The 14,689-nt window shown below is 36.6% G+C and overlaps 1 protein-coding gene across 2 annotated transcripts in view; it reads left to right on the top strand.

Annotated features, from left to right (window-relative positions):
* ZNF385B (zinc finger protein 385B) overlaps positions 1 to 14,689 on the top strand; it is a 150,225-nt gene that overhangs the window by 17,331 nt on the left and 118,205 nt on the right. The window contains exon 2 of one of the 2 annotated variants that reach the window (XM_058840362.1): positions 11,556 to 11,858. In XM_058840362.1, coding sequence (XP_058696345.1) covers positions 11,558 to 11,858 — 301 coding nt within the window. In that variant the 5' untranslated portion in view covers positions 11,556 to 11,557. Of the gene's footprint in view, positions 1 to 11,542; positions 11,859 to 14,689 lie in introns of those variants that run through there. The other variant, XM_058840363.1, reaches the window with a different exon arrangement.

The raw sequence follows: 14,689 nt of genomic DNA, 5'->3' as shown, positions 1-14,689 counted from the left end.
GCCTGCACATTGAAAAAATAATGGTTTTTTTAAAATTTCTTTATTAATAAAATGTCATGGAAATTTAAAACTATCAAATGTCTCCAGGAACGTGACAGCTTAGACAAGGGAGAGAGCTACTGAAATAAGGTATAAAAGTCAGCTTTACTGCAATCTTGAAGTTGCAAAGGACTTTGAAAAGTGAATGACTGGAGAGAAATATCTCCTGAGAATAAAATGGGCTTCTGAAAGATAACTTGAGCTGAAAATGCTTAAGTAAAAGCTTCTCGTTGTGCACCTCAGCATTTTCTAGTGCAAAAAAAATATATTCTGCTCATGCTTTCATCTTCCTGGGGGTTGTATTTATTCAGAGGAGATTAATGGCCAATTTTCTGTGTGACTGATATCATCAGAAGTTTATCCCTTTCCAAAATGACTTTTTTTTACTTTTTAGGGGAGCAGTATGCATGAATTTCTGTGAAGACTTCAAATACATGGTTGTAAAATGACAGGTGGAATGATGTTTATATACCTGAGCAGGTGCCAGACTTGTATTCTGTATAGGATGGCAGCACAAGACTGATTGTGACTTGTATAATTTGATGTCAGATCTTTTTGTCTTAAATAACTGGTACTGAGTTATAAATGCATTTATGATTACCTGGCCATTTAATAAAGTCATGTGTTCTACAGAGAGCTGCACTAGGATGCATGGATTAATAAACTCTTCATTAGAGGAAGCAGTCTGGGATGTTTTAAAACAACTGGCAGTTCTACAGACACTCCTTTAAAGAAGGGTGAGCAAACATGCTTAAGGAGCTTGGAAAAACTCCCTTGTTGCCCCTCATTGCCTCTGGCTGCATTTCCTGTAGTTTTCCAGATTTTTTTTTTTTCCTCTTATATAGTCCCTGCTTTTTCTCAGGAGCTAAGCTGTCATTTGCAGTTGACTGGTGTATTCTGTTCCTCTGCCCTTCAAGGCCTGAATGCTGCAAGAGATGATGCACTTGTGCTGGGCTGGAGGAGACTTCCTTGAGCATTTGCTGCAGGGGAATCTCCTGGAGGATGTCTGCTGGTGCAGCCGTGTGGGCTGTAGTGCCAGGGATTCTGACAGTGTAGGGCCCCTGCAGAGACCTTTGCAAGCCCTTTCCCTCATTACGGTGCAGTACAGACCTTCATGATCTCTCTCCTTTGTGTCCTGTTCTTCTGATGTTAATGATTTAAAGGCAATTTGTCCATATCTTGAAGTTTTACTTCTTAATGGTTCAGCTTAAGCAATGCTTCTTTTCATCCAAGCAGACAGTGATGTAACCTTTATACTTGTGCAAGGGTTAATTCCCTGCCTGTGAAAGGTTTTAATGTACCTGCTAATTTAAAAAAATTGGAAAAATGCTGCTGTGGGTGTATTTTTTATATTTTCTCTTCTTGCTTTAGATATTTATCAATGTACAAAAATAAATTTAATTAGATAATTTAAAAAAATTCATAGATTTATTGTATCTATTTTGAGTTCCTAATGGTTGGTATTGGGGAAGTGGCTGTATTTTCTATTAACCATCTATAAATGGATGTGACAGATGAAGTTAGTTTATGCTGGTTGTTAAACAGGCGGAAGGTATCATACTAGTTCTGCTTTTTAATTGTCTTTTCTTTCTTCTATGTATATATAATACATTAGTGCATGAGCAGGAGGATAAGAAGACTCTATAGAGAGGGTAGGAAGAAAACTGGTACTGGGCAAGAATTGATGGAGGACCAGCAATCAAAATGATAACAGTAGATCGATCACCAGAAAAGGAGGTGGAAAAAACATCCTGTTGTCAAGAAAGAAAATCCCTAAAAATTTTTTTCAGGCCAAGGAAAACTCTAAGTTCTGCAGAATTGCTTCTTGGTCTCAGGTTCCCTCTGAACTTGTGGGCCATATGTGCCTTTTGCCACTGATCACAGTGAGACTCCTTAGCTGCTCCCAGGTCAGTAGGTGGAACCAGCAGAACATTGTAACTTGTTCTTAATTTACTGTGAGTGTCTTCTACAGTGCAGCTTACTCTTATTGGGCAGTTAGAGAGCTATAACCTCTCGATTTGTCTGATCTAAAATAAACTAATCTAGTAGGTCTTAACAAATCTTCTAAACTTGACAGCAGATGGCACATGCTTTTTATTTAGCCCTGCATATACTATCTTGGTGGGTGGTAACTGCCTTAGGACAAAATCAGCATCCCACCAGTCACCATCTGGGGTGGCAGATGATATGTGGGACTGTCATGAATAAGCATTCTGATGTTTGTAAATGTCTGAAGGAAGACACTGCTTGTTAACGTGGCAGTTGGTATGCAGTCACCACCATGAGAAGCACAATTTATGCCGTAATCAGCAAAAGATGAATTGTGTACCTTGGGTTCATCTCTTGAATATGGGTGGGTGCAAGTTAAGTCTTTCATAATTTGTTCATTTTGATGGCAAACTTGAATGGCTCTTATCTTGACAGACATTTAGTCTTTATCATTGCTTTTGTGCTAAAAATTTTATTCTTTTAGGTACTGTGTCAGCAGTAATATTTAGATGCCTCATACTGCATCGTAACCGATGCTGATGAGCACAAATGCATGGTGTGAAATGTGCCCTTGTTTTGACAGTGTACTTTGAATTGATGAGGAAATGGAGGGGACAGTTTGGAGAAAAAAGTGTTAAACTGCTTGGAAAAAAACACCCCATAGTTTTGTTCCAGATGCAGGAATGGAAATACACATTTTCTAGCCATCCTCTTCTCCCATTTTCTCTCATCCCCTGGGCAAGATGCAGATTTCAGAGAGAAATCTGAACCACAGGCTACTTCTATCATCTTCTCTGTTCCTGGCTGTATGCACTAAGCCTCTCTCCTGAACAGAAGTGCTTTGAGAAATGTTATTTAGATCTGGTATTTTTGTTATTCATGTGACAGGTTCCTTATGTAGAATATTTTAGACAGTAAAGCTGGCCTTGTAGGAAACTCTGAGTTGTATCAAGTACAAACATCTTTGGATGAATTGATGTTTTTTAATGTGGAATAAGACAGGTATGAGACAGAAAGGATTTTGCACGTGACAGTCACTTAAAGCTTGAGGTGACTGGCAGTTCAGAGTTTGGGAGAGGTCTGGGCATGACAAGGAGGAATGAGGGAGCGGCTGTATCTTCAGCTTCGCCAGACATCCCTCCAAGTTCAGTCTCAGCACAAAATATGCTTAGTTGTGGTTCCTTTGAATGGGGAAAAGGGCAAGTGAAGGGTTAGGTTCAGGTCAGTGCTAACTTTTACCTGGCCTGCCTGCAGATGGCTTCAAACTAAGTGATCCACAATTCTTAAGGTCTGCACTATCAGTTGGATATTATTCTTATAACCTGATCATAAAACTTAAGTAATTAATAAGACAAAGCAGGTGTGATGTCCCTTTATACTATAAGGCAACATTGTTTTCAATACTTTTTCAGTTTCAAAAGAGAAACAGTTGTTTGCATAGACAATGACAGTATCTTATGTATGATGACTAATCTGGGACCATCTTTTTAGGAGCACTTTAGGATTGACATTGACTGCCAATGTTCACGCTTGCAGTTTTCTCTTCCTTGTATTCTTACTGCTTCCAATCAAGCTGATAGATCTCAATCTCACATTTTTTTCTGAATGTAGCATGTTCTTTATTCATGTCCAACTATTATTTTCACACAATCAAAGTTTTTGTGTCCAAGAGTGCTTTCACAGTACTACCAGGCTTTATCCTGAACTAATGATTTCCAGTACAACTTATATTCAGCTCCCAGCATTGTCAGACTTAAGAACAAGATAGCCATCTACTAGGCCTGAATTTCTGTTATGGCTTCCTTTTATGCTGAGGTGAACTCTTGATATTTTTAAGAAGGTTAGAAATTATTTTTACTTCCTGAGATCAAAAATTTACTCTTCCAATGTGATTATGCTCAAGCAACAGCCAGGTACAAATACCCTATAGGAACCTCAGATTATGTCAGCAGGATTTGACCTTTGTGCAAGTTCCTGCAATGAACAACTTCTTTTAATAAATAAAATAGATATTTCACTAGAAGTACCTTATATCTTAAATCAGCTGTCCAATTAGTTAAAGCCCATTTGTTTTTCAGCTGGATTTAAGTTACCCTAAGCTTCTTAAATGGATAAAAATAATATGTTCTTTTAAAAAAACCCTATTTTCTGTGGTCTTTTTGTTGTTGAATGCAGGTTCAAACTGTGTCCTCTACAGGATTTTCACTTTGTAGGTTTGTCTTCAGCTCTTCCAGGTTGTAAAATCTGATGGAAATACATTTAATTAATGTTGTGTTACTCAGTGTTTTTCTAGGGAGAAATACAAGGAGTCCTTTGATTTAAATAGTACTTGGATCCAATACTTTCAAAGTTGCAAGTAAAAATCCTAACTTACCAACTTTGTAGGAAGTTATAGGCAATATCATTCAATTTATTTATTAGATTTGTAATTGATAAGACAGTTCCCTGGTCTCAAGAAAGCAGATTATTAAAATGGGAAAAATTGAACATATATACAAGAAAACTCACTTTGCCAATTTCTAGAGGAGAGGAGAAAAATTTAGCCTTTTAAAACTGAGGATTTGGTGTTAAAATAACTTGTAATTTTCATGTTCAACCTATTAAAGTATCTAATTTTTTTTTCTCCTGTCTGTTAGGTATTTGGGCATGTTTGGTGTTTTAATCCTGTCCATGTCCAAGAAAGAACTAATGTAAGTCTCTCTATTTTGTGGTTTTGTTTTTTTCTTCTTCTTGAGTGTTGCTTTACAAATAGGGTATTAGGTCTATAATAGGAAACTAATGTTCCTGGATGAAATAGAATGTAAATAGGATCAGATACAGACAATCAGTGATGGCTGATATGGACTTTTTTTTCTGTGTGTGTCGTACCTGATTGAATTTGTTGCAGATATCATACCAGGGATAGCAGTGTGGATATTGGGATTGTTATATGGATTTATTAAAAAAACTTGTTATAAAGAAAGCTAAGGGAGCTGTGTAGCATTTTTCCTGGAAGATCTAATTTCTCTGATAGGTTTCTGCATGTTGTAAGGGAGGGCAAATGTCTAAAATGACATCTAAACCATGTGTTGGACACTTTGGGCATCTAAATATTCTTCTGTAACTAGCTAAGATTGCTTAGAGTGCAAGTTAGCTGAAGGTAAGCAGTGGCTTAATGACAGACTGCTGAGTAGAAGGCACCAACTTGTCAAATGGTTCATCAAGCAAAATCGTATTATGATAATTCTGTAAAACTCTCTGTTCGTCTTGAAGCATAATCCAGGGTAGCTGTCTGGACTCCAAACTTGATTAGCCTGCTTGGCAGCAGTCCAGTATGTTATGTCAGGTGAGGATATATCTCTTTGGCAAATAAACGGAAATGTAAATAGATTCTTGTATTCTTGTTAATGCTAAGACTGCCAGAAATCTGTAAGTATGGGTGCTACAGAGGAAAGGATCAACCTTATAATTAGAGCTAACTACAGATATTGGCACATGCAACAGCAGTCAGGGATAACCTTAGTTAAAAGTAACTTTATTTACTCCAATTTAGCTGAGCTCACAGTCTAGTGCAGTAAGTCTAATTTTAGGTTTCCTTAACGTGGAAAATTTCAAGGCTAGTGAAGCAAAGCAAAAATACTAGCTACTTGAATGTTTCCAGTTTTCTGAATTACCTTTTGCTGAGCAATGTTTGTGTTGTGAAACAACCATCTGTTTTTTTAAAGAGACTCTCCTTCAAATGTTAAATGCTCTAAAATATGTCAGTGAAGAGGCTGTCAACCATTTGTCATATTACACCATTCAAAACTTTTCATGTGCAGTGAAAGCAAGCTGAGTTTCTATTTCTCTTTGTATTGATAAACTAGCATCAAAATTAAAGCGAAAAAATTACTTAGCCCAGTTTGCTCTGTGTACTGTGACTAATTTATTACTCTTTATATGTCTTAAGAAATAAAAATCACTTTACTTTTCTGAACCATCCAATTTTTACTGTAGCTTTGAATAAAACATTCCATGTATTTTGCAAGCAGAGGTGAAAGACATAACCAAGAGTTGATCAGATATAGATGCATGGGTAATAAATAGTTTGACAGGCGGAGATCTTGCAGAATATGATGCCTCCTTGAGGAATTTCAGAACAAGATGAAGATTAAACATGGCAGTTCTCAGTTTGGGTGTGTACTGAAAGAAAGAGGAACACATCTCCGGAAACAAAACAGGTCCCTTAAACATATGGGGGATTTTTCAAGGTTGGCTTCAAAATAGTCTCTAGTGCTTTTTTTAACTCTGTAGGATACTGAGCACAAGGCACTATGCATATGCTGTTCACCACAGTATCCCAAAAGAACTTGTTGCCCAGATGGTGCAAACCATATGCCTCTTGATAGTTTATCTGTGTTTGGGAAATACTCTCTAAAAATTCAAGAAAGGTCATAAGACTTGTAAAAAAACAGCTCTAGTGAGTTTCTTTTAAATAATGCTCTGGAGGCATTCAAAGTTGGTTTGTGTATTATTTGGGATTGGATTTTTTTTCTTTCGGAAGCGGTGTGTAAATGATTTATGGTGGAGATGAGGAAGTAGGAAATTATAGTTGCTCAGTATAAGACCCCAGCTCTTAAGGCATGCATGCAGACTTGACTAGTTCATTGCAGAGATAGTTTTTCTCCATTGGAGATGCTTCAGAGGACTACAACAGAAGGCTAGGTCCTGGGTCTCTCTCTGGTCCCCTTCCCTCAGCTGTCTGAATGAACCTTTTTGGAAATGTAACAATATAGAAAGCCAGCTAATTTTGGTATTTGTTCCTGTGTCTTCTGCAACTCATTTGATTATTTCCAAAGGCTAATGGAGAAAATTCTCTTTGCCATTTGTAAGTTGTTAAAGTACTTATTCTTTTTTGCGTACCTGGCACAGATCCACAGAGGAAAAGCAGTCTAATTACATTTCCAGCACAGTAGTTCTTTGAAGTATGAACTAATTAGGAATGGGCATTGCAAAAGTTTAGACCAGCACTCAGGAAAAGAATGCATCATGTAACCATCACTAATTCATTAGGATAACCAAAGCTTATTTCCTTTGAGTAAAGATTTGCACATTCTCACCTACAGCACTGTACTATATATAATACTTCTTTGTAGCTCCTCTGAAAGCACAACTCTGTTTAAAAGTAAATTAGCCAGCCAAATTGAAAGGCTAATTGCCTTGAGCTTCAAGTACAAAGGATATCCACGCTTAGATTTCTTTGCCAGCTGCAAGAGACTGAGAAGATGTGTTTTCAGAAATCCTAACAGGGTATCTCATGACACTTCAGAATTTTAATGTGGTGTCATAAATCACTAACTTATTCTTGCTCCAGTATTGTTTGCAGAATCTATTTGGATAGATCAGTTCTGTGTACTGAGGAGGAAATGTGATGGAGTATATGGCCTGAAAAGGCCTTATACTTCACATTGCTTCTTCTTATGATTTTGATCAGAATAAAAATGAGTATATCTAGTTTGATTCAGAACTTGTTTTTGCAAGAGAAAGAGTGATGTGGCGTACAATCAGTTTACAAATTTAGCATTTTTCTGGATCATTTCAGCTGGAAATATGGATGCTCTTCTGTGTTTCCTGCTTTGTTTTTCTTGTTTTCCCATTCTCACCTTTCAATTTTTGAGTCTAATCCTGACTGGATAAATACAGCAACAACCTTTGCATTGTGTGTGTCCAGTGTGATTCACAGAATCATGTCCTTTCTGTATATATTATCTTAATTTATGGATATTGTTATGTATCAGCTGTTGCTAAGACTTGGCTTACGCTGTATATAAGGTTATACAGAACTGGGAGCTTGCAGGACTGATCAAATGTATTTTCTCCATATGATAATTCCCAAGCTTTCTGCCTTTTAATGAACTTATATTCTTGTTCTTACTCTTAAACCAACTTCTGAATACTTCACAATCCTACCTATAATAATTACTCTAAATTATTTTTTGGTTTCACCGAATATAATGATTAGATAACTTCTCTTTATTCTCAGTTCACTGACTGTAGTCTCAAGTAGCTGCTTCTGTTACATGATAATGTTATTGAGCTATGTGTAAACCTGAGGAATGAAATGGCCCTGTTTCATATCTGACTCCTGGTGGGTGAGAACAAGTGCCACCCAGAACTCTTCACAATCTATCTGCAGGAATAAGCTCTTTTTGAAAGAAAAAGACACTTGACAGATGTGTGCTTGCATAAATTTGGGTGACTACAAAGTTTAGAGAATAAGAAGAAAGCAGTTGGTTTGGAGGTGTTGTTTTTTTTTTTTTTTCCTGTTACAATCTAATGTGTATGTACATGTTTCTTTCATAAAAGTCCAAAGCATTCAGATAGCCTTCTAAAGAAGGTTTAGCTTGTACAAGATAAACCTCATTCATGGTGATATTCTTAACACTGACTCAATGCAGAATTGTACTTGTGCTGTATGTTCTAGAACCAGGACATCTCAAAGGTGTGTTTTACCAACCTGAACTTTAAAGAAGATAGGAAGGAGATGAAATTTTGAAAACAATGGAAACTTTCCTTGCATGTAAAAACTTTTTTAGTTTTTAAACAAATCCATATGCCACAAGATATGCTAATTTACAGTAAAATCTGTGTCACTGTGTGAAAAATAGCCATACTTTAAAGTCTCAGTGCATGTTTGCCATTGACATTTTCATTTTAAAAACTCCTCTAGAAGAGACTAAATTAAGCTTTTCAAACACAAGTGAAGTGATTTGCTTTACCAAATGTTCAATCTCCAAATCCCAGGAGGATGAGGGCTGGGATTTCTGTAAGGAACAAGCAGACTTCTGAGGCTTGGCATGGTCCTGTCTCTGGCTGCATGTACAGGTTCTCTACAGGGCTGGACAGGGCAGAGTATGCTGCTGCAAGCTCTCCTATGCTCAACGTAGGCATTTTCTCAGAAGTGGTTTGGATCTGCTGCTCCCATCAGTTGTTGGGAGGTCATTGCTTCTTGTAATCAGGCCACCTTTTAATTTAGACGCAGAGCTTAAAGCAACAAAGGTTGTTTTAAAATTTCAGCTTGGGTTTTTTAACTCTTAAATTAGTAGCAAGAGATTGCTTCAAGGACCCATTTGTCCTGTGTATGCAACTTTGTAGGAGAACTAAATTTTTAGTTTTTTTTTTTTTTTTGTTAAAAGTGTACCTTGGCAGTGATTTATTTATTTGTTTGAAGGTTAGTTTTCTTTCTAGACTGGCAGCTAGGATGCCTAAGGGTGCAGGGTGTGACTCCTTGCTGCTCTCAATTGTTCTTACTGGGTGCGTCCATATTTATAAACACTTTTGGGGATCTCAGGACTGCGTTTTTGAGGCAAATGTTCTGATTTTCCCCATGTACCCTGCTTTGGCCCATAACTGAGCAGTCTCAGACTTCACCAAAAGTATTTGTTTTGCTACAGTGCTGATGTGCTAATGCAGTACCAGCCTGGTGCTTTCCAAAATAACCCTCCTTGGGAAGGCGTTGGTGCTCTTACAGGCAGCTCCATCAGTTCTCCCGTTCTGGTCCACACAGCTTCCTGTTCCTCCTTCAGAGGAGCAACAAACCAACTGAGCTCCATTAATATCTTACAGGTGATTGAAATAATTGCTGAATTATATATTGGATTATTTTCTGTCTGCAACCAAATGTATGAGATTTTAGACAGGCCAGGATTTTTAAACTGTAGCATGTTTTATTATTCTGTAATGATTTGTATGTACAACTTGTAAAATAATTTTTGTTTCAGAACCTTCTACTTCAGAGAACAAAAGCTACAACAGTGATGTTGAAATAAAAATTTACCGAAAACAAAGGGGATAGGGGAGGTTATTTATTAAAATACATTGAAAAATAACAAATACTGAAGCTCTAAGCAAATTAAATTTTCAGATGAAAATGTTATCTTAGCTGAGTCGAGGATCTTGGTTGCTGGCCTTGAAATATGATACTTACACTTAAATGATTTAGTGTGACAGTCTCTAGCCTAGGTTTTCAGGATCACCAGTATTTTGTTTTTAAATTAATTAGGTACCTGTATGCTACAATTATTTTTAATAATTATTTTTATTTTGTGACTTATACCCTAATGTACTGTTAATATTGTTTGATGACAGAACTGTCAGCTATAAGAAAAAAAAGACATAAAGTCTATTTACTTGATATACTTGATCAGTGAATTGAACCTGAGAAGGAATCTGTACAAATACTAAAATGTTAAGCATGGGTTAGAGTTGGGAATGGGATGAAATACTCTATCCTACCATATAAATGACTATTTCTGAAGCTTTTTCTGTGTACACCTCTGTGCCTGAGAAGAGAACAGACTTTCTCTTTTTAATAAACTTAACTGGATTATGAGAGGGGTACTGTGGTGTCACTTGTGAATGCTGCACTCTTCTGGGGAGGATTGCTGCCACTTTTGGTTTCAATGTTTGTGTCTCTCAGTGCTTCTGCCTAACAGACTGGTATGTGTACATGAAGTTTTGTGCTGCTCTGGTTCCCAGGCTGGAAAAGGTACTTTGTGTTTGAAGTCTTTTGCTTTTGAAACCTGAACATAGGTGCACTCTAGCTGGGAAAGAACTGCTTTTGTGCACAGCTCTCTGAGTCAGCCTTTGGCCATCCACAATATTTGGGTGGTGGAGGAAAAGAATAAACATCAAATTGTGTAGCTAAGAAAACAGAGTTATTTTCTATCTGAGTTACCCTAGACTCCCCCCCCCCCATTTCTCCTCTGCTGGTTTAGCACCGTACCTTAAATGAAATACAGAATTTCCCCCTATATATAAAAAACTGTTCTTTGTGCAGCTTGATGAAGAGGTTTTTATTCTCTAGGGCAAGTTAATGTTTCAGACTTGCTGTTCAGGGACTTTCATTTGCCATGATTTTGTGTAGTTTGTGTAAGACTAATGTCTAGCTGACTTTTGTCTGTACAATGGTTTGAGTTGTGAAGGCAATGATGGACTAATATAGATAAGATACAGTCTTTGTATGAAGCTGAAGATTTGGATGTATGTAAAAGTGGAAAGGCTTCATTAGTCTCATTTGAACAGTCTGCTGTCTTTCTTTTCTCATTTGAACTGTCTGCTGTCAGTGTTTCCATAACATTTCTTGTTGGCATCCTTTTTGTTGAATTGGAAGCAGTGGGCACTGCTATGGTCATTGGAAAGTAAAAAGCTCTGGAGCCAGTGTTTCGTAAGGCAGAGGAAATGTATTTGAAAACAATCTTAACCTCTGCTACAGATGCAATAATAAATCTGCTTTAAAATAGAGAGCTTGCAGAACAAAATAATGAGTTGTTGCAAGTTGCTGTGCACAGACTCTGATACATTGCCAACTTATTATTTCTGAGCTCTGTGGTGTGTCACAAATGCATTTATTTCTGTATTAAGGAATGCCTCTACAGTTTGGAACCTTATTTGTTAGAACTGGTCGCTGGGTCATCCATTATGGCATTTTAAAAAACAAAACACAGTTTTAATAGGAAGGATTCGTTGCTATCTAGTAACAATTTTGTCTCTCTTCCTTTTCTTTGTAGGTATGAAGCGTCCATTAAGTCCTGACCACATCATTGAAGATGGGATTATGAATCAACCAGCTGTTCTACGGGTCTTTGAAGAAAAAGGACTGAAGAATGAACGACAGGATTATCAATTAAGCAAAGAAAAAAAGAAGATACTGTTTTCCTTCTGTGAGGTGTGCAATATACAGCTGAACTCTGCAGCCCAAGCTCAAGTTCACTACAATGGGAAATCTCACTTAAAAAGAGTGAAGCAGCTAAATAATGGAAAACTCCCTACAAATACAGCTCCTGGCACTTTGTTTGCAAGTACAAGCACAGGTACATATTTAGTTTGAGATGCTGGATTTTGGTCAAGAATTCTGAGTAAGCTTTTAAGCTGTACCTTCTCCACCCAATATAACCATTAAGCTTAATATAGAATAATACTAGTAGTTAATAATATTTTGCCATGTTCAGAATTACTGGTGCATTTATTTTCCTGTGAAGCCAAGTGGTATTGAGGCAGTATTCACCTGTTCCAGGCAATATTCCATTATGCGTTGGACCTTGAGATATGGTCTATTTAAAAGCAACTCTTGTGGATCCAAATACTTATGTATTTTGTCATCTGCTTTTGTTCCAAAAAGAAAGTTCTGGAGGGATGCTTACGTGTACAGGAGAAACCTTTAAATGAAATCTAGTAGTGGAATGATGGAGGAGGAGAGCTGGAATTTACAGCCCTGGTTCTTTCATTCCTTCTGCTTTCAGCCCTCTGGGTTTTAGTTACTCTCATTCATAGAATCAGTCTAGGTTGGAAAAGACCTCTAAGTTAGAAGTATTTGAAAATAAGACTTTTTGCTTAATAGGCAAAAGTCTAGAATGCTTGGGCAAAATGCATTTAGCAAGCAAAATATAAAGATACAAAGCATAATATCCTTTTCTGTTTTTCTTGGGGCAGGGGGTGTTTCTTTTTTATTTCAGTGTTACACTTAGTTCATAGCTACTTGAGAAAAATCTAACACATCTTGGATCTTCACACAAGAAGTTTTCTTAATTGTAACATTTGATTTCATTTGCTACATTAAGACGCTGGCTTTGGTTTCTTTTATTTCGTTTTGTATAGAAACAGTCCAATTTCATTGAAGGGTTTAGCTTTCTCTTTTTTCTGATTTTTTTTTCTTGTTAACTGAATTTGACTTGTTTTGAAGTCTGTGGTACTGTTTTGTTTGATTTGGAACTAAGTAGTGTGAGAGTATCACTTGTGTGAGGCCTGTGATTCAAAAGATTAAATTTCAATTGAATATTGAACAACTAGATTACTTAATTGTGTGCATTCTTAAAATAATTGAATATCTGTGAGACATGATTTAAGATTCCTCTGTGTCTGGATCTACAATGCAAACATAAAAAAACCATTTTCTATTTTTGTTGCTTTTTATTATCTGAACCCCTTCATCAACAGCCTTTGCTGTTATTCCTGGGGATCACAGCTGATGCTCTGGCACCATTACTCAAAGAATGCTCTGATGCTCTGAATATGTTTGCTGGAGCACATGCTTTGGGGTTACTGCATAGCTTGGGAGTTAAAATTCATGTTTCTTTGTACTTTGTTCACCAATCACTATACTAGACTATACATTAGTTACTAGCTGTGCATTAGTTATGCTGGTCTATCAAATGCATGTTGAAATAAGCATTCTTTTTTCATAGCTGAGGGATATTGTATTTATAGCATTTAAAAGAAAGAAATGCCTTACAATAGATAATTTATTATTACTGTGGTTACATAAACAATTTAATATACTGTTTAAGAACTAAACAGTGGGAGAACAAGATTTACTGAGATGTAGTTCTCAAAGAAAGTTTTCCAAAATAACTAGAAATTAATTTTCTTATAAATTGACATTATCCAGGCTCAGTTTTAATCCACATCCTCTGGAGTGTTATTACCTCTTTTAATGGAAGTCTTCCTTTCCCATTTCTTCAGCTAACATTATAAACAGAACTAATTGTGCAGATGGTGAGAGAGCAATTATATTAATCTCACCTCACCACTGAATAGACTTTATTCCACATGCATAGGAAGCAAATAGCCCCTCTCACACTCCACTGTTATATCTGCACCCTTCTAATAAAGCACCTAGAGAAAAGTTCAGCACTCCTCAGGAAACTTCCTGCAAAAACTTTTTTTTTTTTCCTCAGGAAAGTTCCTGCCAGTGTCAGGCTGGAGTTGTCCTCTTTTGTGTTCAAAAGACAAATGTGAAATCAATAATATTCCCACTGGAAAATGAGGTGACTGTAAAATATACGTGATGGTAAATTTTCCTTGACACTTCAGAAACCAGGATTAGAGACCTGCCAGAACTGTCTTGATTCTGTGTGACAGAATTGATGGATCACTGACTCCAGTTCTCCCTGACACTTGGTGGACTTATAAATGGAGATGAGACATATTTTCATATTCATTCTGTTTTGCACTCCTCTCTGTGACAGGTGGCCTTCAGTTGTTAGAAAAATATCCTTTTAATTTTTGACTTCCACTATGTTTTACAACTATAAGCTCAATTTTTTGCTCTTAACTTGCTGGTAATGTTTGTTAGACTGTTGGAGTGTTTATTAAGATTTGATACGTGGGATTCCAGGTCCTGGAAAGAATACCTTTAATTGTATAGATGAAGGGGCTTTTATATATTTAAAGTCTAAATATAATTTTAGAGATTACTTTAAAGTTACTTCTTTGTATTTAGAGTAAAGGTGCAATTGCCATAGGATTTAAAATATAATTAGCAACATACTTTTCCAAAAAAATTTACTCTATTTCTAGTTTATCTTGCCTCACCAGTTATTGATATTTACAAACTCTTTTGTTATTGTACCTCTACCTGCAATTTAAATTACTTCCTAGAAAGTAACATTTAATATAAAATAAAGAGTTAAGAGCTGCTTTTCATTATATTGCCACAATCAAGAAATTAATGGGTTATATTAGGCGACTTTGGTGGTTTGATCCACCCATCGAACTCCTCCTTTTCTTTACATCGGTGTTGAAAACTGGGAAAAAAAAAGGGTATTCTACTTGGAAATAAATTGCACACGGTGTTAGAGCCTTTCACTATTGCTTATGTTAATGCTTGTTCATTCCCAACCATGCCCACCGTGTCTCAGGCTGC

Source organism: Poecile atricapillus, chromosome 5 (genome assembly GCF_030490865.1).
Source record: "Poecile atricapillus isolate bPoeAtr1 chromosome 5, bPoeAtr1.hap1, whole genome shotgun sequence".
In the NCBI taxonomy this organism is placed as follows: Eukaryota; Metazoa; Chordata; class Aves; order Passeriformes; family Paridae; genus Poecile; species Poecile atricapillus.
The sequence above is the reverse complement of the archived record's forward strand: the minus strand, read 5'-3'. Positions and strand labels throughout refer to the sequence as shown.